At 35.2% G+C, this 26,593-nt stretch overlaps 1 protein-coding gene across 1 annotated transcript in view; it reads left to right on the top strand.

Moving 5' to 3' along the window:
* Positions 1-26,593, top strand: part of LOC125682083 (gem-associated protein 5-like) — a 311,122-nt gene that overhangs the window by 216,769 nt on the left and 67,760 nt on the right. The window contains exons 21-25 of the mRNA XM_048922476.2: positions 5,432-5,551; positions 5,765-5,978; positions 16,178-16,307; positions 18,849-19,051; positions 23,378-23,540. Of these exons, the coding sequence (XP_048778433.2) occupies positions 5,432-5,551; positions 5,765-5,978; positions 16,178-16,307; positions 18,849-19,051; positions 23,378-23,540 (830 nt within the window). The remainder of the gene's footprint in view (positions 1-5,431; positions 5,552-5,764; positions 5,979-16,177; positions 16,308-18,848; positions 19,052-23,377; positions 23,541-26,593) is intronic.

The following is a 26,593-nucleotide window of genomic DNA, read 5'->3' as shown; positions in this document are numbered from 1 at the left end:
TTGGCTGAGCACTAAGGCATGTGGACCTCTTGTGTCAGGAAGAGTGTCAAATGCATTGTAACACTTCTTCTCCTGAGTAATGCAAGAGCATCGCTTTGACAATCATTTCAAAGTTTTCAAAATGTTGAAGTCATTTTTTCCAACACTAACAAATGGAACTTTTGATCTGTGATGTCAAACTTCAGGAACAGGGGAAATCCTGATGGAACCCATATTTACCATTGTCACACAGTTTTAGCTGTAGTTCAGTCAATCCTTGTCAGCAATGTAATATATTCCTTTGTTTCATAAGAAATAAAGAGAATGCGTTGCTGGTTCTACAAACTAAAGTACAGTGATTATGATAACAGCAACAGACCAGTGGAAATGTGGCCAGTGAATCTGATAAGAGAGTCCGTCTTAGTTCACTGCTGTCAAATCGTATAAATAATATTTAGCTTTTGAAATAAAACTTGAACATTATTATATACTTATTTGATGTCAAAAAAATACACCTGCATGGAAAACCAGGGTTATGATTCAGAACAAATTTTTTGTGTTTCAAGAGATAAACTGATGAATGTTCTTGTTGAAAATGTTCCCCTCACTTTAAAATTCAAAATCATTTGAACACAGCAAACTAAATTATGCATCAACCTGTATTTTCTAGGCTTAACCCAGTTTTTCTGCCTTTAAGTTATGCATGCATCTATGAATATAGAGCGAAGTTAATAGCTCTCAGGTGCCTAGATGTATACGATAACATGTCATGGTGTGCAAAATTCAGATTTCCTTTGATCACACAGGTTGATTTGATGAAACTCTCCTTTATGATATTGGTGCCATAATTCTTTATGTTATTCATTGTGAGTCACAAATAAGTTTTAAAAGAATTATGTCATAGCTGCTGATTTCTCTGACAAAACGGTGCGGAAAATGTTGCTGAAAAATCAGTGAATGCAAACGTTAATGATTTTTTATGCATAAAAAATAACTTCTTTTTTACTTTTTTGTATTTGTTAATCATAAATTGACTGATCATAATGACTTATTGTGCATATTGATGCTGCTATACATCTTTTAGGTCGGTAAACTCGACAGGTGGTCTATTTGCAATTGGTCGTCGTGCGTCAACAATTGAACATATTTTAACTTCTTGATAATTGCCATTTCGATTTTTTTTTTTATTGGTTTTTGTACACATAATAAAGTACATGAATACAACAAGTCATATATAATTATCATTATGTGCATGGAGAGAGATAGTGAGAAAGAGAAAAAAAGAGAGAGGCATATGTTTTAAGTAAATATTAAGTTCCATTGAGTATCAAATTTTTTCTTTTCACCATTCTTATATGCTATATATTTGTGTGTTTCATAAAATAATTTCATTTGTGATATTGCAGCGGGCAAGTTTAAAGGTTTCTTAGTGCATCTTGCAGTATAGACATAATACTTCAGAAATAAAATGATAATGTTTTGTATATCACTATTATTTTCAATACAAGCTAAAATAAAGGATTTCTTTGTAATTGTAATCTGTCGCTCAGTCTTGTCTTCTAAAAATTGTTTGAATTCTACAATAAATAGTTGTAAACAATCACATTCCCATAAAATATGTTCTATTGTTTCCTCCTCAGAGTGACAAAAGTTGCAATATTTAGAATCTATATTCTTTTTATTTTGAACAATAATGAATTTGTTGCTAAAATTTTGTTTATAATTCTGTACTGAAACCAGTGGAACTTAATTACAGTCTTTTGTCTCTCTGAAGGGTATTTTGTGGATTATTTTCCATTCCCTGTCGTCTACATCTAAAAGCTCACTACATTTCTTTTTGCCAGCTGAGACCAAGTTATTTTTATTAAGAATTTCATAGAAAAATTTTGATTTGTAACATTTCAAAATTGTGTAAGTATTTGTCATAATTAATGGACTTGTGAGCTTCATGTTTTTTCCAGGGTCTGAATTTTTTATCCAGGTCTGAATTTTTTATCCATGCTCTTACTGCATGGATAATGCTGTTGTATTCTTAAAAGAATTATCCTAATGTTTGTATGAATATCACAAAAATGTTTAAAACTAAAAAGTGAACCATCTTCATTGAAAATATCATTAATCAGTCTGATGTTGCTGTCAAACATTTGTTTATTAAAAAATGGTTTTCCACCAATATATGAATCTGTGGGTTATAAAATAGAGGTGAATCAGCAGCAACAGTGGACTCATCAATAAGACTATGTAATGTAATGTAGGACTTGAATACATCAATCCAAAATTTATTTCATAAATGATGCAGCTAAACTATGAACCAAAATGTGTACAGATTAAATCTTTACTTAAACATTGGGAGAAAAGATTTTTGACTCCCATTGGAAAAATCAGTTATTAAGACATTGGCTTTGCCCATATTAAACCATGTCTTGATGTCAATCCCAAATCCCTCTGAGTTATATTGTAAAAATTTAGAAAAATAATTTTTTTTCTTTCGAATGGAATAACTCAACTCATAGAGTAAAAAAAGAAGTAATAGGTTTGTTTTTTGTTTTTTTTTTTGTTTTTTTTTTTTTTATTATATATAATTCTTTATTTTCTTCTATTCTGTAATATCAAAATAAGTGGCATATGCATCAATCTTCAAGTTACAGAAAAAAAGTTTTATGAGAGAGAGAGAGAGAGAGAGAGAGAGAGAGAATAAATATATCAAGAGGCTGTTCAATTGAATTAAAAGGTTCCATCCATTCCAGGTTGTGTCAAATTTTGTTTTTTCACCATTTTTATAGAAGATGTATTTCAAGGTTTCATAGTTCTAAAAAAAAAAAAAAAAAAAAAAGAAGTAATAGTTAAAAAATATGAAGATGGAGGATTGAAAATAGCCATTTCAATGTTTTTCAAATTTGGTATGAAGCAATTTTAGGACAAGAGGGACATCAATTGTAAATTTCAGGACTCCTGCACCCCTGGGGCCTTAGGTGCAGGGCAAAAACTGCCAAAAATTGACCAATTCTTTTCTACAACCATAGATCTGTAAGAAAATAGTCATATAGAGCAAGAAGGCCTCTACCAAAATTGTAAAATTTATGATCCCCTCCTGGCTAGAGGTTCTGACTCCAGGGCAGGGCCAAACTTTGTATATATAGTGTTTGTGTTTAAAAGATTTAAATAACATTTAGTGCTAAATGGATATTTAGAATGAGCAAGTAGTCCTTTACCAAAATCGTAAATTTCATGATCCCAGGGGTAGGGGTTTTGGTATCAGGGTGAGGCCAAAATGGTAAGTGAATAAATGTATTAATGATTAAACATTTTGAACTTCTTCATGATAACTACCATTCTAATTCTTTTCAAATTCATAATGAAGCATCTTTGGGACAAGGGAGACATAAATTGTGAATTTCAGGAGCCCTGCACCCCTGGGGCTTTATGGGAGGGGCAAAAATTGACCAAAAATCTCTACAGCCAGACAAACTAAATGCATTGTGATGTAGAGCAGGAAGGCCTCTACCAAAATTGTAAATCTTATGATCCCCAAGGTAGAGGTTCTGACTCCAGGGTGGGGACAAACTTATAGTTTTTAAAGACCAAGAAAATAAGCACCGCCTTCAAATTTACCTGGCCTGTGAACCCTTGTCAATCAGGAGATATTGAGTTTCACATTGGATGCTAGGAATTGATGGACATTTAGTTACTAGTCTTTGTGTATACCTTATCTATCTTATCTGGCGATCGAGGCATCCGTGCAATTTTTTTATGCTTACCGTGTAATCCAACTGGAGAGGGAACTTTCATGTAGAGATAGCCATACAATAATAGTAGTAAATTTTGCATATGATTACATCAATTATAATGGAATATATTAGGTTATGCTTAGGAATGGGTACGATTAATAATAATTATTGTGGATTGTTAGAATATAATTTACACGGACATCAATTTTATGCTAAACAGATTAATTATGAGTAAATACATCGTACGGTAATGAAATTTTGCTTACACTCAGTTGAAAATTTATAAGTGTAATTTTCCCTAGAAACATGGCAACAAACGTGCATGTAACTGCAATCTAATTAAAATTAGATGTTAGATCCACTCGCGTGTTTGCATACATATGTATGCGAGTACGCGAGCGGATCTAACATCTAATTTTAATGAGATTGATGTAACTATCAACTTATTGGAAGAGGATCTAACATCTAATTTTAATGAGATTGATGTAACTATCAACTTATTGGAAGAGGATCTAACATCTAATTTTAATGAGATTGATGTAACTATCAACTTATCGGAAGAGAAATTAGCTGCTATAAGGGCTCTTTCTTGTGTGTAATGGTTGGAATTGCAGGATCCAGAGGAAGAACGAATTCTTCGTCTGGACCAGTTATCGAAGGAACTGTCGGATAATCCGAATGTCCTTACTGTTTTTGTAGGCCATGCGTTATGGACGAGTCACACAGGCAACATCGTCGGATACCGGGTATCTGACGGAGACAGTCAAATGGATACAAGAAAACTTAGAATAAAAAATAATCTGCCTAAGTTTTCAATGGCTAACGTTCTCCTTTATATAAGATAGATTTATCGAGCTTTAATTTTTACATGTTTGATTCATTAGATTTAATTATCAACGTTTCGATTAACCTGCACAAGAAAAATGACTACCAGGAATTTTTCAATCTTACAAACACGTACAGGTAATGTAGGTAACACAGATAACATCCTGTGTATTTGGGACGGTATATACAAGCTACAAGTAGCAGGGTTTCCTCGGGCTCGGGACTTCACACCTGCCTTAAATTAGCTCCGCCCCGCACTAAACTTACCTGAGGAAAACCGAACGGTTGAAAACCTCGGCCTTTAGGTGTAAACCATTTAAATACATCTTCTTTAATACTATTCATACTAAATTGAAACTAAATAGATATTGAGAATGAGCAGGTAACCCTTTATCAAAATTGTAAATTTCATGATCCCAGGGTACGTACAAGGGTGGAGGCAAAATAATTATAGTAAATATTGTCTTTATCATTTGAAAGACTTCCTTAATTGCAGACATGGTATAAAAACTCATTGCATATTTAGGAAAAGCAGAATAGGATGTACCAAAATTGTGAATTTCTCAACCTTATGGTTTGACTCTAGGACAAGTCCAAATTATTCATATCATATTAATGTTAATATATTTCGTAAAGTCTTTCATTTGTATAGGCACTTTTGCGGGCATTTAAGAATACACTTTTTATTTTTGCTGAATATTAGAATTTAGCTTAGATATGCATTCAGAACAGGAAATTTTTTCTAGATTTCATTTTATAGCCCTTAATACTCAGGTGTTTATTTCCATTATGCATTTTCCTTGGGTTTGAATACTAATTTTTCAGATGAACATTTTAACTAAGTTCCCTTTGATTGGTCTGTTGCATGTGATATTGTCTAATAACATTTCTTATTTCAGAGAAGCCATTGCTTTGGCCAAGGTTCGGCTTTCACCAATTGACCCAGTCTTGGAAGACCTATACACACTGTGGGCGCACCAGCTTACGAAAGATGGAAATTTTGAGCAAGCAGCCAAATGGTTGGTTTTGTACCAAAGAATTCAATACATATAAAGTGTACATAATTCTCTAAGAAGATTTTGGTGTTTAGAGTGTATCATTTCAGACAATTTGATAATTTTCTCTCATGATAAACCCCAATAAAGCTTCAAGCTTATTCATTTTTGCAATTACTGTCTTTACTATAAATCATTAGTACTGCAACCATTGATGAAATATGCATTTTCATTTAGCCATCTTGCCATGCAGCAGGTCCAGAATGCAGCTGTCTTGTTGGCCCGGCGATACAACTGCACTGCTAGCCTACACACTGCTGCTCGAATTTCTATGATCGCAAATGAAAAGCAATCAGGGATGGCCTATGCCCACAAGTTGCTGCAGCAGTTTTTATTGAAATGGGAATGGAGTCAAGCCTACACATATCTGAAAGACCAAAATGCTTTTCAGGTGAGATTTCTGTAGTCATCAGAAGTGTTCCTGCGATAAATTGATTTATTATAAACCGCTCAATAATCCATGTTTTGATATTATTACATTCGCAGAGTGATCCGACTTTCCGGATAACCACATTTATGGAGCGCCAAATTAACATAAACTCAAATAATTGAAGATATCTTCAATTATTTGAAGATATCATCAATTCATTTGATGCGCGCAACAATTGAATTAAAGATCTCTTCAAATAATTAATGATATATTCAATTCTGAATTATTGCGCGCATTAAATGAATCGATGATAGCATTAATTCTTCTGCTGAATTGATGCACGCTTTAATTGAATTAATGATCTCTTCAAATGAATTAATGATATCAACAATTGAATTGATGCGCGCTACAATTCAATTGAAGAGAACAATAATTGATATAATGCGCGCATTAAATCAATTGATGAGAGCAATAATTGAATTGATGCGCACATTAATTCATTTGATGAGAGCAATAATTTATTTAATGCACGCATTAATTCAATTATTTCTCTCTTCAATTGAGTTAATGATATCTTTAATTGATTTGAAGAGAGCAATAATTCTTTTAGAGAGAGCAACTAAATAATTAAAGATATCTTCAATTCAACATATCCACAATTGAATTAATGATCTCTTTAATTGAATTGTTGCTCTCTTTAAAAGAATTGATGCGCGCATTAATTCCTTATACAAAAGCATTGTAAATAATTAAAGATATCTTCAATTGAATTAAAGAGATCATCAAATTATTTATACCGAGCTCTAAATCAATTATTGCGAGCAATATTTCTACGAAATTAATGCTCTCATCAATTGAATTGAAGAGAGCAATAATTGAATTAATGCGCGCATCAAATCTATTATTGCTCTCATTAATTCAATTGATGCTCTCATCAATTGAATTGAAGAGAGCAATAATTGAATTAATGCGCACATTAAATCAATTATTGCTCTCATTAATTCAATTGATGCGCGCATTTATTCAATTGATGAGAGCAATAATTGAATTGAAGCGCGCATAAAGTCATTTGATGAGAGCAATAATTGATTTAATGTGCGCATTAATTCAATTAAAGAGAGCAATAATTGAATTGATGATATCTTCAAATAATTGAAGATATCTTCAATTATTTGAGTATATGTTAATTTGGCGCTCCATACACATTTGAATCCAGATAACGTCTCTCTGAGACTGATGACATTTTACACATTTTTTACGCGGCCTAAATTTTGCACTACTTTTGACCTGGTGTGTCCAGGGTTCCGTGTTTGCCCAACTATCTAATTTGTATTGCTTGTAGGAGTTATGAGATTGATCACTGTTGGTAATAGGTTATCTTCATCTTTCACCTTAATGCGCCATGGAAATTAAATAATGCAAAACAAAACGTACAAAATACCAAATACACAATCATCTGCATTTGCATCTTTTTTCTTTGCAATATTACATGAAAAACTCTCTAGTAATGATTTACAAACCATTAATGCCAATGATGTGACTTTTGGAGACTTTGATATACTTGATCACATGTCTGACTTAGAATTTAGTGACATTATTTCTCCTGGAGCCGGAATTGAGTGAAATTCCAAGTTATTGATGTGAACATGAAAATGAAGGTTTGATATTTAAAAAAATGAAAAAAGGGTAGTAGTGATGTTACAGAGGTTGCAAAAACTGACTTTGTACAAGACTTAGTTATAAAAAACAGAAACACTTTGAGGAAAACGGATAACGTGAGGAAATCGGATAACACAATGAAACACTTCATGGTTGCTGCAAGAGCATGAAAGTGAGAAATAGCACATAAGCACAGTGGATCCAAGTGAGCTTGACAGTTACTGATGTCAATCATCAAGACTGATGACTCAGATTACAAACCAGATGTATACTTTGACAATTTATCATAGATTTTTTATGTGAACAGATATATCCATTCAGTCTTGTTTAAGGGAATTTAAGACCAATAGCTAAAACAAACAGGGGAAGGTATTAAACCAAATACTGCTGAATCTCTCACTCTGAGGAAGCAGTTCTGAAGGATAAGGGTAGCATAGGATTTAACAGTCTCAAGGCATTACTAAACAAAATGTGACTGCCAAACACCATGATGTTCGGAATTCACAGTGGCACAGAAAACTTTGAATTAACAGAAAACTTTAGATTAAAATGGTCAGGCATCTCGTTGAAACAAGATGAAAAGGGTAATGAAATCCAAGAGTACCATAAACAAGAAATAAAAACAAGAACTGGAGGAACTAGAACTCGCTTGCATGCATTTTGTTCCAAACAGTGTGCTGTCCCTAAGGATCCCTCCAGCTGTCCCATTACAGCATACAAAACTTATCACGATCATGGGCCAACCTATATGATGATTCCTGACATCCCATTTTACATTGCCATCAAGCATAAACCTGGATCCTCTATTTGGTATAAGAAGCAACCTCTTGGAGTCTTTTGTACAGTTTAGAGAGACATGGCAGTATGGGCTGAGTTACCTGGGGAAGACAAACCACTCCACTATAAAATCAACACTTATCACACTTCAGACAAAATTGTTGAAATCTAATCGGTCAGATCTTGGTCACATGACGCCATGAAAAAAAAACGTATCATGCGATAAAAATCCATATTGAGCAAGTAATTTATTGCTGGGTTCGACTTGCAGCCATGACAAAATTGGCGAAGCGATAAGTTGAATGATATATATACAGTTAGAGGTCTTTGATGTGATAAATTCATTACACAGTGAGTTAGTGACCTGATACGGAAAAATACATGGTGTGAAAAGAAAACCTGTATCGGGCGAAGTGAACCGCACCCGATACGGGTTTTCTTTTTACACCATATATTTTTCAAGTTTGTAGAATTCATGACCCCTGGGGTTAGGAAGGGACCTCAATAGGGAATCAAAATTTTACATGCAAATGTATAGGGAACCAAACTTGGCAAAAAGCATGAAATTTGTTTATATTATAGGCCATATCCGTCTACAAGGGCATATGATAATTGATGAATTTGTAGTTAAGTTTGATTATAAAGTTTGAGGATTAACAAATTTTTAGTTGTTACCTTCGAAAAGTTTTTTCTGAACCAAGCTGCTTGTATGTAATGATAGTTTTACTCAAGCTTGTTTATTGCTAGGAACTGCTGCTCAGGTGTATGATGTGGCCTATGGGCCTCTTGTTTAAGCATGGTACCTACTTTGTGTAACCAACTCCTCTCACAGCTTTTAATTGACATTTTTCAGACCTTGTACATTAAAGATGTTATAAAAATATTGAAGATATACATGTGACATTTTAAAAGTGCTCCTGTTTTTTGTTTTTGTTTCTGTTTTTTTTTTTTTTTTTTAAATACTACAATTAATGTCATTTATAGCTCACCTGAGCTGAAAGCTCAAGTGAGCTTTTCTGATCGCTTTTTGTCCGTCGTCTGTCTGTCTGTCCGTCTGTCTGTCTGTCCGTCTTGTCTGTCTGTTAAACTTTTCACATTTTCGACTTCTTCTCCAGAACCACTTGGCCAATTTCAACCAAACATGGCCAAAAGCATCCCTGGGTGAAGGGCTTTCAAGTTTGTTCCAATGAAGGGCCATGTCGCTTTCAAAGGGGAAATAATCACAAAAATGCAAAAATAGGGTGGGGTCATTTAAAAATCTTCCTCTCAAGAACCACTAAGCCAGAAAAGCTGAGATTTACATGAAGGGTTCTTGACATAATGCAGATTCAAGTTTGTTCAAATCATGGCCCCCGGGGGTTGGATGGGGCCACAATAGGGGATCAAAGTTTTACATACAAATATATAGGGAAAATCTTTTAAAATCTTCTTCTCAAGAACCACTAAGTCAGAAAAGCTGATCTTTACATGAAAACTTTCTGACATAGTGCAGATTCAAGTTTGTTCAAATCATGGCCCCCGGGGGGTAGGATGGGGCCACAAGTGGGGGGGGGGGGTCAAAGTTTTACATACAAATATATAGGAAAAATCTTTTAAAATCTTCTTCTCAAGAACCACTGAGCCAGAAAAGCTGATTTTTACATGAAAACTTTCTGACATAGTGCAGATTCAAGTTTGTTCAAATCATGGCCCCCGGGGGTAGGATGGGGCCACAAGGGGGGATCAAAGTTTTACACACAAATATTTAGGGAAAAACTTTAAAAATCTTCTTCTCAAGAACCACTAAGTCAGAAAAGCTGAGATTTACATGAAAGCTTCTTGACATAATGCAGATTCAAGTTTGTTCAAATCATGGCCCCCGGGGGTTGGATGGGGCCACAAGGGGGGATCAAAGTTTTACATACAAATATATAGGGAAAAACTTTAAAAATCTTCTTCTCAAGAACCACTAAGCCAGAAAAGCTGAGATTTACATGAAAGCTTCCTGACATAATGCAGATTCAAGTTTGTTCAAATCATGGGCCCCTGGGGTTGGATGAGGCCACAATAGGGGATCAAAGTTTTACATACAAATATATAAGAAAAATCGTTAAAAATCTTCTTCTCAAGAACCACTGAGTCAGAAAAGCTGATCTTTACATGAAAACTTTCTGACATAGTGCAGATTCAAGTTTGTTCAAATCATGGCCCCCGGGGGTTGGATGGGGCCACAGTAGGGGATCAAAGTTTTACATACAAATATATAGGAAAAATCTTTAAAAATCCTCTTCTCAAGAACCACTAAGTCAGAAAAGCTGATTTTTACATGAAAACTTTCTGACATAGTGCAGATTCAAAGTTTTACATACAAATATATAGTTAAAATCTTTTTCTCAATAACCACTGAGTCAGAAAAGCTGATGTTTACAAGAAACTTTCTGACATAGTGCGGATTCAAGTTTGTTCAAATCATGGCCCCCGGGGGGTAGGATGGGGCCACAAGTGGAGTGGGGGGGGGGGGGGGTCAAAGTTTTACATACAAATATAGGAAAAAGCTTTAAAAATCTTCTTCTCAAGAACCATTGGGCCAAAGAAGTTGACATTTACATGAAAGCTTTCTGAGATAGTGTAGATTCAAGTTTGCAAAGGGTAGTTTGGGCCATAATAGGGACCAAGGTTTTACATGCAAATATATATGGAAAGTCTTCAGATATGGGCCAAGGTGACTCAGGTGAACGATGTGGCCCATGGGCCTCTTGTTTGTTTATGTGCTTGCAGATATTCATTTGATATTTGGTACATTGCTTTGCCATAACAAGTTACAGATCAAGTTTGAGTTTCGTCTCGGTCCGTTGATTTTTCATCGAGTTATGGCCCTTGGACTTAGAAAAATAGCATGATTTATCAGTTTTCTAGACTTTCTATGGTTGTGCTTGCAGATATTCATTGGATATTTTAGTACCATACTTTGCCATAACAAGTTACAGATCAAGTTCAAATTTTGTCTCGGTCTGTTAATTTTTCATTAAGTTATGGCCCTTGAACTTGGAAAAATAGCATGAATTGTTAGCTACATCCAAGTTTCTTATCTCTGTAGAAAAGAGTACTACGCTCATTAAAACTTCTAGCATAGTAATACAACAATATAGCTAAATTATTCATGATCACCTACCAAAAGTTCAAACTGAATATTATAAACGGTCTTTTAAGGTATCCTCCACAATTTTATGGAATCAGTTGCCCGAGTCTGTCAGAAGCTGTGGTTCTATTACATCTTTTAAATCAGCATATTTCCAGCATTATTTCTCAAATAAGTGATATATAGATATGATGTATATGTTTATTTTCCCCCCAGTGATATCGTGTGTGTATTTTATGTATATATTTTATATTATGTTATCTATTTTTCTATTCTCTCATTTATCTGTCTGTGAATATGTTTTATACAGGACCACAATGTAAACTAGTCATTTGTACTAATTGTGCTATCCTGTCTAAATAAAAGAATTTATTATTATTATGTCACAGGTTATTGACTTGGTTAAAGACCGAATTAAATTTCTCCTTTTTTCCCCCTGGTCTAGTCTCTACTCAAATAGTAGTAGATTTCCTATCCTGGTTCCCCAATTTTCCCTTTTACCATAACCTACATAATGAACTTTGAATAATTTTGTGGTACAGTAATTTTTGTAACCGGTAGGGGACTACTATGTATTGCCATGCAATACTCTCAGAATGCTTGTTTCAAATTTTTTTTGCACAATTTCAGCTATGACGCTTATCTGTTATTATTATGATACCCTAATACTTTTTTGTATGTAGTCATCTGTTATGATGCTATGCTGAATAATCACAACTGAGGAAGTGTGGTAACACAGTTGAAATATTTCAAAAAATTGTTTGGAGTTTTTAGGTCACCTGAGTCAGGCAATCTATTGTTGTTTGTCTTTGTCCTTCATTGTCCATTAACAATTTTGCATTTTTAACTTCTTGAAAACTGTATGGCCAATTGTTACCATTTTTGATGTGAGTCTTCTTTAGGATGGGGGGGGGGGGGGGGGGGGTTGGTTGGTTGTAAATTGTGAAATTCATGATTTTAGCTCCCCCAGGGCCTCATGGGTGGGGCGAAAACTGCAAACAAATGCCAAATTTCTGAAATCTTCTTCTTTACTCCCATACATGTGGGAGAAAAACCAAATGCATGCTTATGATCTCCATGAAGCCCTGTACCTAAGTAGTAAAATTCATGGTCCCTTAGTCAGGAGTTCAGTCTTTAGGATGTGGCCAATAAAGATAATATGAAATCGTAGAAAGTCTTCTTCTCTGCTCTCAGACATGTGTGAGGAAAAACTAAATTCATGGCTATAATGTCCATGAAGATCTCTACCTAAATTAGGAAAATTATGACCCCTGGGTTAGGGATTTAGATTTAGGCCCTAGGGTAAGGCCAATATGACTCTCTTGTGAAAATCTATTAAATCTTAGAAAAATCTTCTCTACTCCCAGACCATCTTCACAAGTCAAGGGTTATTGATTCGTTACCTCGCACTAACCCTAATTGACATCATGCAATCACCATTCAAAAAATGGGCTTGAGATGGAGCATGTGATTGGTTTGCACCTGTAGCGTGGAGTCAATCAGCAACAGCTTTTATGATCAGTCAAAAACTAAACTCGCATGGCGCGGCATTGGCAGCATGGTGTAATATTTGTGACCATCGATGAATTTTCAAATTTTTTTGTTTTTTAAAGAAACAATTAGAGGATGATTTAGAATACAAGTTGCATGAAAAAGATGGATTGCCCAAGTATGTTTGTTGATTGTGTTTCAACAAATTGAACTAGTTATTTGAAATTGAAATAGATTAATAAATAGCTACAACATTTAAGGGACAAAAATGTGAATTATTAATTACATTACATATAAAATCAACATGCAATGTTCATGATGTTAAAAAAAGTACCCCATGAAGACCATTGCTTACTTTCTGTTTTTGCTCTCACCAAACTTGCATCTTAAACAAGGAATCTCAATGGATGATTTAATTTTAGCTTACTTATTGTGTCATCCTCTGTCCCAAACCCATGTTTTGAATGGTGACTGATTTCAAGGGTTAGTGTGAGGTAACAAATTAATAACCCTTGACTCATGAAGATTCTCTCAGACATGTTTGAGAAAGACTAAATTGCATGGTTATGATGTCCATGAAGCTCTCTACCTAAATTATGAAATTCATGACCCTGGGTCAGGGATCCAAGCCATATGGTGTGGCCAATATGGCAATATAATGAAATTATATTAAATCTTAGAAAATCATTTTCTCTACTTCCACAGCAAAAATTTCCTTTAATCTTATGTATTGTGAAAGATGGATACACATTTAGAGGAGAGGATACAGCTGTCTATAAGAATTACAGATATAATTCAGGGGGGGGGGGGGGGGGGTGAATAAGGCAGCTTTAAATGCTTCAAACTTCATATTTCCTTCTATTGGAATTGTATACATATTTAGAGAGATCATAAAATTGTGCACAAAAGACTCCAGAATAAGGCTTAAAGTAGTTTCACTCTTCTGTGATGTCAACAGTCATAAGAATTGATTTATTTAGATTTTTGTAATATTACCATAAATAGTCATTGTAAAAAAAAATCTTGTTAAACATATAATATTTAAAAAATCTTAAGTGGTATACAAAATAATCAATGTATTGATCCAAGGGCAATAACTGTTTTCATTGAATCCCTTATCTAGTTCATTATGTGAACTGTATATATTTACAAAAATTTTGAATAGTTTTGTAAAGAAACAGTTTCATGAAATTATTATGAATACTATTATATCGTTGTAAAATTTTTATAATGCTGTTGAAGAAAAATTGCAAATTTTCTGACATTGCTATATGATTTTATACATGTATACATTATTTGTATACCTCACATCTTAAATGGTGTGATGACCTATATATTTTATTTGATTATTTATTAATTTTAAATCTAATAAATTGAAATAAATACACTTTTTAAACGTTTATCAGATAATAATGTAAAGTTACCTTAAATGCAAATCTGAGACTCCCTGACTGTTCCATGTTTGGGCTATGGTACTAAGGTGACCATTAATACCTGTGGCCTTATTTACCTTAAAAAATCTTATTATTTATGCAAGATGAACTTCTATGTTGTTGAAATCAAGTCAGTTATCTTTAAAATATGAAGGAAAACCTGCCAGAACAATCTCAGGATGTTGTAAATATTAAATACAATTTGGTTACTGAAAAATCTGAACCATAATGGTCAGACTTTTAATTTCCAGATTTGACTTGACCTTCCATCTCGAGAGATTTTACCAAGGTCTGTTGAACTTGCGAGTCACCTGTTGTGTGTGTAATGGGAATCTTTGATCTTTAAAGACAAAATAAAGGGATGATATTGAAATTCTACGGAAGCCGATAGGTGCCAGGGTATAGAATTAATATTTATTTAACTGACGGCCGCCACTTAATCTATGTGGCGGCCACCACTTAATTTAACTGGCGGCCGCCACTTATTATCTGGCGGCCGCCACTTATTAATTGGCGGCTGCCATATAAATTAACTGTCAGCCGCCACTTATTATCTGGCGGCCGCCAGTTATTTTATCTGGCGGCCGCCACTTAATTCATATATGGCGGCTGCCAGTTGCAAAAACAATATAATTCGTATCGCTGAGTGATTATATTGGAAAGATTTAGAATAGTACGCAAACACGCAGCATCGTTTTTCAAAGTGTAGGGACAGTCGGAGGAGAAATTGTCTTCTACAATTGTTGACAAGCAAAAACGGAACCTAAAATGTCTATTTTGTCCAAACTTCGTACTCCTAAATTGGAGGGAGGGGGCTCCGTTCATCCTTCAATTGATCAGTTAATTCATTATTACATTTTTACCATTCATTACTACCACCAAAAGAGTGGGGTGGGGGCCAATCCGCCAATTAATCTTATTTCACATGTGAAAATAATTATAGTTTGCATGTGAAAATAATAGAAATTGAACGTTGTCAAAAAAAATGGAGGGTCAGCCCCGTGGTTCTACGTATTTAACAGTACAATAGAAAAACAATAATTTAATGCTCTTAATTGTATATATATATCACATACATATTACTAAGCATTGGGAGGGATTGCACCCCTTTCATTTTGAGAGAGAGAGAAAGAGAGAGGAATTGAATAACTGGTGATAGCCATATAAATGATTTAATTTGAGTCTCGGCCGCCATATAAATTAAGTGGCGGCCGCCAGTTAATTTAAATGGCGGCCGCCATATAATTAACTGGCGGCCGCCACATAAATTAACTGGCGGCTGCCACATAAATTAACTGGCGGCCACCAGATAATAAGTGGCGGCCACCACATAAATTAAGTGGCGGCCGCCAGATAATAAGTGGCGGCCGCCACATAAATTAAGTGGCGGCCGCCAGTTAAATAAATATTAATTCTATACCCTGGCACCTATCGGCTTCCGTAAAATTCAACTCTGCTTGGCAAGAAAGAAATGGGCACAAATTAGGAAAAAGATGAAATTATAAACGAACACTTTTACGAGAAACATGTAATATGTTAAGGTACCCTAGCTATCCATTCTAATTTAAGTTTTATGGAGTACACAGACAAAATTCTCTGTAATACTCGCCATCGTCAATTGTAAGTACAGTGTACATGAACATAAGATGTAGTAAATGGGGAAAGTAGGTAATTTATTTCGGGTGTAATTATGACTCACCTTAGAGCATTGACAAATGATTTTTTCTCTCTCTGGACTATAGGCATTGATTGCAGTAAGTGGAATGCACGAACTAGTTGCTAAGGAGATCCAAAATCACCATCCAGAAATCCTACATGTGGCAGAGGATAGATTCTCAAAATGGCAGACTGACTCCAAACTTTTATTGCCAGGTAGTGAAAAGAATAATTAATGAACAACAGAAGCATCAGATTTCATTGTATCTAATTAGAATGAAGATCAATTTAAAGATCCTTTTATTAGTCCCCTACCGACGAAGTCGAAGGGGACTTTAGGTTTGCGCTCCGTCCGTCCGTCCGTCCATCCGTCAGTCCAGTTTTCCGCACTTTTGTTCTTGCAGATATTTATTTGATATTTGGTATGTCCTTGCCATAACAAGTAACAGATCAAGTTCGAATTTCGTCTAGGTCGGTTGATTTTTCACTTAGTTAATTATGACCCTTGGACTTAGAAAAAATAGCATGAATGATCAGTTTTCCTGACTTTTTTTGGTTGTTCTTGCAGATATTCATTTGATATTTGGTACATTGCTTTGTCATAACAAGTTACAGATCAAGTTTGAATTTCGTCTTGGTCCGTTGATTTTTTACTTAGTTATGGCCCTTGGACTTAGAAAAATAGCATGAATTATCAGTTTTCCAGACATTTTTTTGTTGTGCTTGCAGATATTCATTTCATATTTGTACATTGCATTGCCATAACAAGTTACAGATCAAGTTTGAATTTGGTCCCGGTCCGTTGATTTTTCACTTAGTTATGGCCCCTGGACTTAGAAAAATAGCATGAATATATCAGTTTTCCAGACATTTTTTTGTTGTGCTTGCAGATATTCATTTCATATTTGTACATTGCTTTGCCATAACAAGTTACAGATCAAGTTTGAATTTGGTCCCGGTCCGTTGATTTTTCACTTAGTTATGGCCCCTGGACTTAGAAAAATAGCATGAATATATCAGTTTTCCAGACATTTTTTTGTTGTGCTTGCAGATATTCATTTCATATTTGTACAATGTTTTGCCATAACAAGTTACAGGTTAAGTTTGAATTTGGTCCCGGTCCGTTGATTTTTCACTTAGTTATGGCCCCTGGACTTAGAAAAATATAGCATGAATATATCAGTTTTTCAAATTTTTTTTTTATTGTGCTTGCAGATATTCATCTGGTATTTGGTACATGGCTTTGCCATAACAAGTTACAGATCAAGTTCAAATTTCGTCTTGGTCCATTGATTTTTCATTAAGTTATGGCCCTTTGACTTAGAAAAATAACATGAATTATCAGTTTTCCAGACTTTTTTAAGTTGTGTTTGCAGATATTCATTTCGTGTTTGGTACATTGCTTTGCCATAACAAGTTACAGATCAAGTTCGAATGACGTCTCGGTCCGTTGATTGTTCATTAAGTTATGGCCCTTGTAGTATGAATTATCAGTTTTCCGGATTTTTTTTGGTTGTGCTTGCAGATGTTCATTTCATATTTGGTACATTGCTTTGCCATAACAAGTTACAGATCAAGTGCGAATTTCGTCTTGGTTCATTGATTTTTCATTAAGTCATGGCCCTTGGACTTAGAAAAATAGCATGAATTGTTAGTTTACATCCAAGTTTCTTATCTCTGTAGATAAGAGTACTACACTCATTAAAACTTCTAACATAGTAATACAACAATATAGCTAAATTATTCATGATCACCTACATGTCACAGTTTATTGACTTGGTTAAAGAACTAAACCTAATTATAAATTTGTCTCTTTTCCTGGTCTAATCTCTTCTTGAGTAGTATTTGATTTCCAATCATTTCTACCCTGTTTCCCCAATTTCCCCTTTTACCATAACCTACATAATGAACTTTGAATATTGTTGTGGTACAGTAATTTTTGCAACCGGTAGGGGACTATCTATTGCCATGCAATACTCTCAGAATGCTTGTTTATTTCCATTCTCCTTGAATGCTGATTTACTTGCTTGTTTTTGTATCAACCAAAACCAGGCGATTTAACTGTGTATCGGAGACCTGCATTATTTATGCCTTACGAACTATGATAGTAGAATAAGTCGTTCCTTATTGCGACGTCACAATACACTTCATTTACCTTGACGTTAAATTTACGGGAAATGCACAAGGCTTCCCAAGGGGTAAATATGATAGGGAGATATGATGTTTGAGAGGGAGATATGAAGTTTTATCATCCCTGGCATGTGACTGTCTAGACCAGTCAGATTACGAATTGCATAGAATTCTCATACTGAGGTATAATAATAGTCTTTATCCATGGTTGATAGATGAGTTATTATTTCCCTTGTCACCTTTACTTTGGTTTCAAGTAACACAGCTGAAAACATGGATAAAGAAATAAATTTCAAACTGTTAAAACTGAATGTGGGCAATACATTGAACACAAATATGTAAGCTACACAGTTTCTCACGTCACTTGTATAAAGACATCATAGTTGTTTCAGGTCACAATGTATCCTACATGATTGCTTAATATATCATGCAAGTTTTATTCCTCATACATTTAAGTTATTTTGAAAAATGCAGTCAGTATGATGTATTCTTTACATGGTTTGTAGTTGACCTGATATGGCTTGACTCTCACCCCATATGGAATTTACTGACCAAGTATAAACCATGATCATGTTAACTAATGTTATTTAATGCAGGTATAAGTTGTGTTCCATAATTATTTTTCAGATTTCATCCTTGACAACAAAGATAGAGACACATTATCACCCTGGAAACCCTGGCTAATAGATGGGTTGACCTTTCCTCATCATGTATTAAGAATATTTTACAGCAATTTAGGAATCATCATGGATACAGAGAGCTTAGAGGAGATGTATAAATCTCTAAGCATCCTACAGGCTGGTAAACAGAGTCAGGAGGAAATCTTACAGGTATTACAAAGAAAGGAATCATGCAAGGATGTTAATGTAGAGCAACTGCCAATAACTCATTTCATTTAAACATCTTGAATTTGATCATTTTATTGGACAACAGGTGCTCTGTCAAATCACTAATTTTGTGTGGAGTTTAATTAGCTCACATGAGCTTTAACCGTAAGCGAGCCTTTAATCTGATCACCTCTTGTCTGGCATCCATCTGTCTCTGTACGTTTGTCTGTAAACTTTTTTTTACACAGTTACAACTTCTTCTCCAGAACCACAGGGCCATGCAATTTCAACAAAACTTGCCATAAAGCATCCTTGAGTAAAGGGGATTCAAAATTGTTCAAATGAAAGTTCATGTCATACATTTTTCAAAAGGAATAAGATTTAAAAGTAGTGAAACTGTGGTGGCATGTCTTAAGAATATTCTTTTCAAGAACCACTAGGCCAAAAAATTTGAAATTTAGATGAACACTTTTTGACATAGTGTAGATTCAAATTTATTCAAATCATGACCCTCGGGAATAGGTTAGGGCCACAATAGGTGATAAAAGTTTTAACATGCGAATATATAAGGAAAATCTTTAATAAAAATCTTCTTCTATAGAACCACTGGGCCAGGAAAATTGAAAGTTACATGAAAGCTTCCTGACATTGTGCAGTTCAACTTTGTTAAAATCATGGCCCCCAGGGGTAGGGGGCCACAATAGATCAAAGTTTTACATACAAATTTATAGGGAAAATCTTTAAAAATATTCTTCTCAAGAACCACTGGGCCACAAAAGTTTATATTTACATGACAGCTTCTTGTCATAGTGCAGATTCAAGTCTGTAAAACTCATAGCCCCTTGGAGTAGGTTGGAGCCGTAATAGGGATCAGAGTTTTACATGCAAATATTTATAGAGAAAATCTTTAAATATGGGCCAAAGTGTGGCCCATGGGCCTCTTGTTTCATTATGGATATAGATATTGCCCTGAAATTTAGTCACATGCTTCCTCTTGGAGAAAATATATGTTCAGTTTGCATTTCAACTGGATTGGTCTGTCCTTGGCCTACTCTTGGTCTAAAAATAGGTCTGGGCTTTTTTCATTTCGGATAGAGATATTGCCCTGAAATATATTCACAGGCCTCCTCTTGGACGGATACAAGTTTGGTATGCATTTCAGCTGCATTGGTCCATCCTTGACCTACTTTTGGGCTAAAAATAGGTCAAACAGTTTTCTGGGTTTTTTTCATTACGGATAGAGATATTGCCCTGAAATATATTCACAGACCTCCTCTTGGACGGATACAAGTTCGGTATGCATTTCAGCTGCATTGGTCCATCCTTGACCTACTTTTGGGCTAAAAATAGGTCAAACAGTTTTCTGGGCTTTTTTCATTACGGATAGAGATATTGCCCTGAAATATATTCACAGACCTCCTCTTGGAGGGATACAAGTTCGTTATGCATTTCAGCTGCATTGGTCCATCCTTGACCTATTTTTTGGAGGGATACAAGTTCAGTTTGCATTTCAGCTGGATTCGTCTGTCTGTTTGTGTGACAGTCCAAGGTAATGTTTTCCAGACTTTTTCCTGTAATAGATGCATGTACAGCATTGAAATTTGGTCACAATTCCTTCCTCAAGAAGCACAAGAGTGAGTTTGCATTTCAGCTGGATTAGCTTATGGAGTACTGTAACCTTCTTTCAAACTAAAAGTATGTCAAACAGTTTTCTGAACTTTTTTTCATTACGGATACAGATATAATTGCCCTGAAATTTAGTCACAAGCTAATACAATTGCAGTTAGCATCTCAGCTGAATTGATGCACTATGACCTACTTTAGGGGTAAAAGTAAGTCAAACAGTTTTTTCAGATTTTTTTTGGTATGGTCACAAGTATTGCCCAGAAATTTTGTCACAACCTCCCTCTCAGAGAAATACATAATCAGTTCACATTTCAACTTAATTGGTGCACCATGACCTACTTTAGGGCTAAATGTAGATCAAATGGTCTCCTAGACTTTTTCTCATCATAGATACAGATAATTTGCACTGACATTTTTTCACAAACTTACTCTCAGAGAAATACATAATCAGTTCAGATCTTGGATGGATCAATGCACTGTGACCTACTTTAAGGCTTTTCTATTCATGATATGTGTGGTATCAATTCAGAGTGCATATATGCTTCCAGGTTGAATTTCACAGTCCGACGGACGTATGTTGTACTGTTTACAGTACTTTTGGTTTTTTTTTTAGCTCACCTGAGCCTCAAGTGAGCTTTTCTGATCAAAATTTGTCCGTTGTCTGTCAGCGTCGTAAACTTTTCACATTTTCGACTTCTTCTCAAGAACCGCTGGGCCAATTTCAACCAAACTTGCCACAAAGCATCCTTGGGTGAAGGGCTTTCAAGGTTTTTCAAATGAAGGGCCATGCCCATTTCAAAGGGGACATAATCACAAAAATGCAAAAATAGGGTGGGGTCATTTAAAAATCTTCTTAAGAACCACTGGGCCAGAAAAGCTGAGATTTACATGAAAGCTTCCTGACATAATGCAGGTTCAAGTTTGTTCAAATCATGGCCCCTGGGGTATGATGGGGCCACCATAGGGGATCAAAGTTTTACATGCAAATATATAGGAAAAATCTTTAAAAATCCTCTTCTCAAGAACTACTGGGCCAGAAGAGCTGAAATTTACATGAAAGCTTCCTGACATAGTGCAAATTCAAGTTTGTTCAAATCAAGGCCCCCGGGGGTTGGATGGGGCCACAATAGGGGATCAAAGTTCTACATACAAACATATAGGAGAAATCTTCTCAAGAACCACTGAGCCAGAAAAGCTGAGATTTAAATGAAAGCTTCCTGACATAATGCAGGTTCAAGTTTGTTCAAATCATGGCCCCTGGGTGTTGGATGGGGCCACAATAGAGGATCAAAATTTTACAAACAAATATATAGGGAAAATCTTTAAAAATCTTCTTCTCAAGAACCACTCAGCCAGAAAAGCTGATATTTACATGAAGGCTTTCTGACATATTTCAGATTTCAGTTTGTTAAAATCATGGCCCCTAGGGGTAGGATGGGGATGCAAGGGGGGATCAAAGTTTTGCATACAAATATATAGGGAAAATCTTTAAATATGAGCCAAGATGACTCAGGTGAGCTATGGGCCCGGGCCCTTGGGCCTCTTGTTATCTTTTTTATCTATGTTCTGATTCCACCCCAGGAATATATATCAGTTTGACCCACATTGATTTCAAAGTCAGTGTGGTCATTCAATAAAGAATATCCATATTTCATCGTCTGTAATAATTTCGTCTAAATGCCTAAAATCACAATGTTTATATTTGGCCAATACCTGCCAAGACATTTCAATGCATACCCTCTTCTGCTCATCTGTAAGAATATGGGGACCCATCGAGCACATTCTTTTTTCAACATTAATCTATTCTTTAAGATTTCAAATGTTGCTGATGATTGATCCCATTGAAAGATGAAATGTTATTTACTGTGTATCTTACATCAGTTTCAATGATCTGTTTCACTGTGTCAGTTTCATTTTGGGTAATGGCAGTTAAAGGTCTTCCACTATGAGGGTCATCTTCTAGCATCTGACATCCATCTTGAAATTGATGTACCCATCTTAAAACAGTTGAAAAGGAGAGCAATAAGATGTTCCATAAACTTTGTTTAAGTCAGCTTTGATTTCTGTCAGGTTATAAGCGAGAAGCGCCCTTACTTTAATTACAATAGACTCTTTGCTCTAAATAGTTGAGAATCCCTGTTTCCATCGGTTTTTGTTAGAGTGTCACATCCATCTGTTGTGTCATACACCAACATCTCACATTCACATTATTTTGAAGACATTTTTTCATCAGTGTTGATTAAATTACAATTTATGATAAAATTTATGTACATGTATAATACTCTAAATTATTTAACATTCACAATGTTTTAAATACCCCTTATGCTAAAGAAAAAGTTTTGGTGAACTTCTGGCACACTGTTTCAATTCTAAATGTTAAGGAAAAGTTGTGTTTCGCTTCTGGTACACTGTGTGCCGCTAGTGGCAGACTGTGCTGCTAGCGACATTAGCTGCACACTTCTGGCAAACTACAGATTTGTTTGCCGCAAACTTGTTGCACATTTGTAACAAACTTTGCATTTTTTGGTAAGGGCGATTAGGTTGATTCACATATAAGATGGACAAGGTGGGAATACACAGGGATGTTATATGTATGCTGCTACTGTATCCCCATACTTTTACCTGACACACAAACTTTCTGTAAAATGAATAGTGTAACAGGGTTGTTAATAAAGGATTAAATACTATGAATTCTGTTAACAGTTGTTGATCCAAATCAGTGTAGACCTGGTGCTATGTATGCTGTCCTTCCTGATGTCTGAGACACCAACTGCTATTTCTCATCTTATCCACGCTATCAGCAGTTTGCAGGAGGCTGGGCATTATGTTGTCATGGAAACTATTATCCAATTGTTTCTGCCACTAGGTATCTGACTATTTTAATTCAATTATAAGATGTATTTGATGAATTGATTTATGTTATATTTATTACATGATACAGATAACTCTCAATGGCTTGAACTTTGATCTATTGAAATGAAATCAGGATCCCAATTTTTTTCTCAAGATGACTAAGCAAATTTACTTTCAATCTCTCAAAATTCTCAATCTGTCAGAGTTCTTAGTCTCTCAAAGTGAATTTGGGTCCCATAAAACATACTGCAATGTTTTTCACTCAAGATCTCTCGAAGTGGTGGTAGTGTTTAAAAATAGAAATGAAAACAATTTTAAACTTGTTTTCATAACTTCCAACATTTGCAGTTTTGTGCTTTGTATTTGTTTTCTAGAAGACAATTAAGATAACTTTGCAATACATGACAGAAGTATGGTACCTTCAACCAATTTAACATTGATTGATTGATTGTATATTTTTTAACGTCCCTCTCGGATTATTTTTCACTCATATGGAGACGTCACCACTGCCGATGAAAGGCTGCAAAATTTAGACCTATGCTTATCATACCACACCTGCTTTGACACGGGGCCTTGGTTTTTGCGGTCTCATCCAAAGGACCACCCCATTTAATCACCTCTTGCAACAAGCAAGGGGTACAGAGGACCTATTCTAACCCGGATACCCTGGGAAATTTAACATAATATACAGGAAAATATTGAAGGGTTATGTTGTTATATGCATAGTAAAATTATACTATATCATTGTGGTACTCAGTGCAACATGTATCTAAATATAGATAACAAATCTGTTAAGAACAAGGTACGGTTGTGGCCAAAATCAGCCCTGTCAAGAAAATTCACCAAAATACTAAATATGGATTTTGAGAAAGGGTCATTTATGAATATATGACCATTGTTTTTTGTTGTTGTTTTTTTCTTTCTTCAATAGCAGCTGTAATATATTCAACAGGAAACTCTAAATTAAACTGACGGCGTCACCAACTTTGACGTTAATTTTGACGTAATATACTAGAGTTCTCCCTAAGCGATGTTCAAAGACATCCAACATTGTAGGAAAATAAAAGTTGTATCACACATTGAAGCAATAATTTTTAATAAATGCAAAATCAATAATGAGGCCACAATAGGGGATCAAAGTTTTAACAATAAATAGATTTTTTTTTTTTTTTAAATCTAATTCTTAAGAATCATTGGGCCAAAGAAGTTTACATTTGCACAAAAGTTTCCTGGCATAGTGCAGATTCAACTTTGTAAAAATCAAGGTCCTCGGGGTTAAGATGGGGACACGGTAGGGGATCAAAGTTTTTACATACAAATATATATGGAAAATAATTAAAACTCTTTTTCTGAAGAATCATTGGGCCAGAAAAGTTTACATTTACATGAAAGCTTTCTGACATAGTGCAGATTCAAGTTTGGTAAAACCATGGCCCCCAGAAATAGGTTGGGGCCACAATCAGGAGTCAAAATTAACTTTTTCTACCACAGGCTAATTTTAGCCTGTAGTTATAAAATCCACAGGCTAAAATGAAAACCTACAAGCTAAAATAAAAATAATGAAGCAATGCTCTTTTTTCATGAAAAGCGAAGATAACGAACAGTGATCAATCTCATATCTCCTAAAATCAATACAAAATAGATAGTTGGGCAAACACGGACCCCTGGACACACCAGAGGTGGATCAGGTGCCTAGGAGGAGTAAGCATCCCCTGTCGACCGATCACACCCGCCATGAGCCCTACATCCCGATCAGGTAAACGGAGTTATCCGTAGTCAAAATTAGTGTGCCAAAAACGGCCTAACAATCGGTATGAAACATGTCAGACAGCATTTGACCCAATGATAGGTTGTATTGACAAACTAGATCGTTATAACAACCATAGACTTTGCGAAATGCTGACTTCAATTGAGACTGTTGAAACCCCTGTACCATCAACTTGTTTGTCAGTAGCTTGCCTTGATTTAAAAACTTACTATACGCTGAACAAGCTCTTGCGTATCGAATCAGTTGAGAGATATAAACACCATATGCAGGTGATAGTGGAATATTGCTACATAAATATGGGAAGTTGATGATGGGGAAGCTGAAATAAAGTTGAGTTGTCAGTTTGCCGTTAATGTCTACTTTCAATAAAATATCTAAGTATGAAGCAGAAGTGGGCGATTCTGTGGTGTCTTTTATTTCGAGCTCACAAGGATATACCGAATCGACAAACATATGAAAGTAAATTATTATTGTTAATAGACAAAACGTCAATATATCTAAATGTCGAATTGAAGGCCACAGCATATGTTTTTTTTAAATCAATGATTTTTCCCATCGTTACTGTCAGAGCCTAGTGTTAGTGGGTCAACAGGCATCATTTGGACAAGTCACTAAATTACATCAGTCATATGGTGCAATGTTTAAGTCTCTTGACCATCGCACCTCTAATCCACAACCTGTTTACCGCAGGTCTAGATCCAAAGTCTTCCAATTTCATGCCACATCAGGGTTGTCACTAGTGATTTTTCAAAGCGAATCCCGGACTCATGTTTTATAAGCAGCACGATCACGAGTCCCATGAACTTTTTTGATAATCGTCTACGCGGTGAGCAGTGCACTCGTGTCATCACTGCAACCCGACCTCAATATGACAATAAATTAATGTAAATAGGATATGTTGGTGTGATTGATTAATGTTTATCAACAAAAGAGCTACTTTCCATTCTGATAAAAATGACTACCGGAAGACTTGGTAAAACATAGACTCTGAATTTATTTTTTATTATAGATAAATGAATAATGACAACCTCATACTTGGAATTCAAATTAATCACATCCATAAGTGAACAGGACTCATGGCACATGCCTATATTTTTCATCATAATGCGATGGCCGATCATTAAAGCATTTGTTTGACTCAGAGTTTCCTAAAATTGATAAAAGAAAAATTCGGAGAGAAACGGTTGTTAAAATCTATCGTTCATGTAAGCTTTTGTATGATTCTGAGTGCAAGTTTAAGAAAAGCGAGTAGCACATCACCGTATAAAACGGATACAATGCGATCATGGTTTGTGAAT

Source organism: Ostrea edulis, chromosome 2, assembly GCF_947568905.1.
Source record: "Ostrea edulis chromosome 2, xbOstEdul1.1, whole genome shotgun sequence".
In the NCBI taxonomy this organism is placed as follows: Eukaryota; Metazoa; Mollusca; class Bivalvia; order Ostreida; family Ostreidae; genus Ostrea; species Ostrea edulis.
Note: the sequence above shows the minus strand (reverse complement) of the source record. Positions and strands in the feature narration are given on the sequence as shown.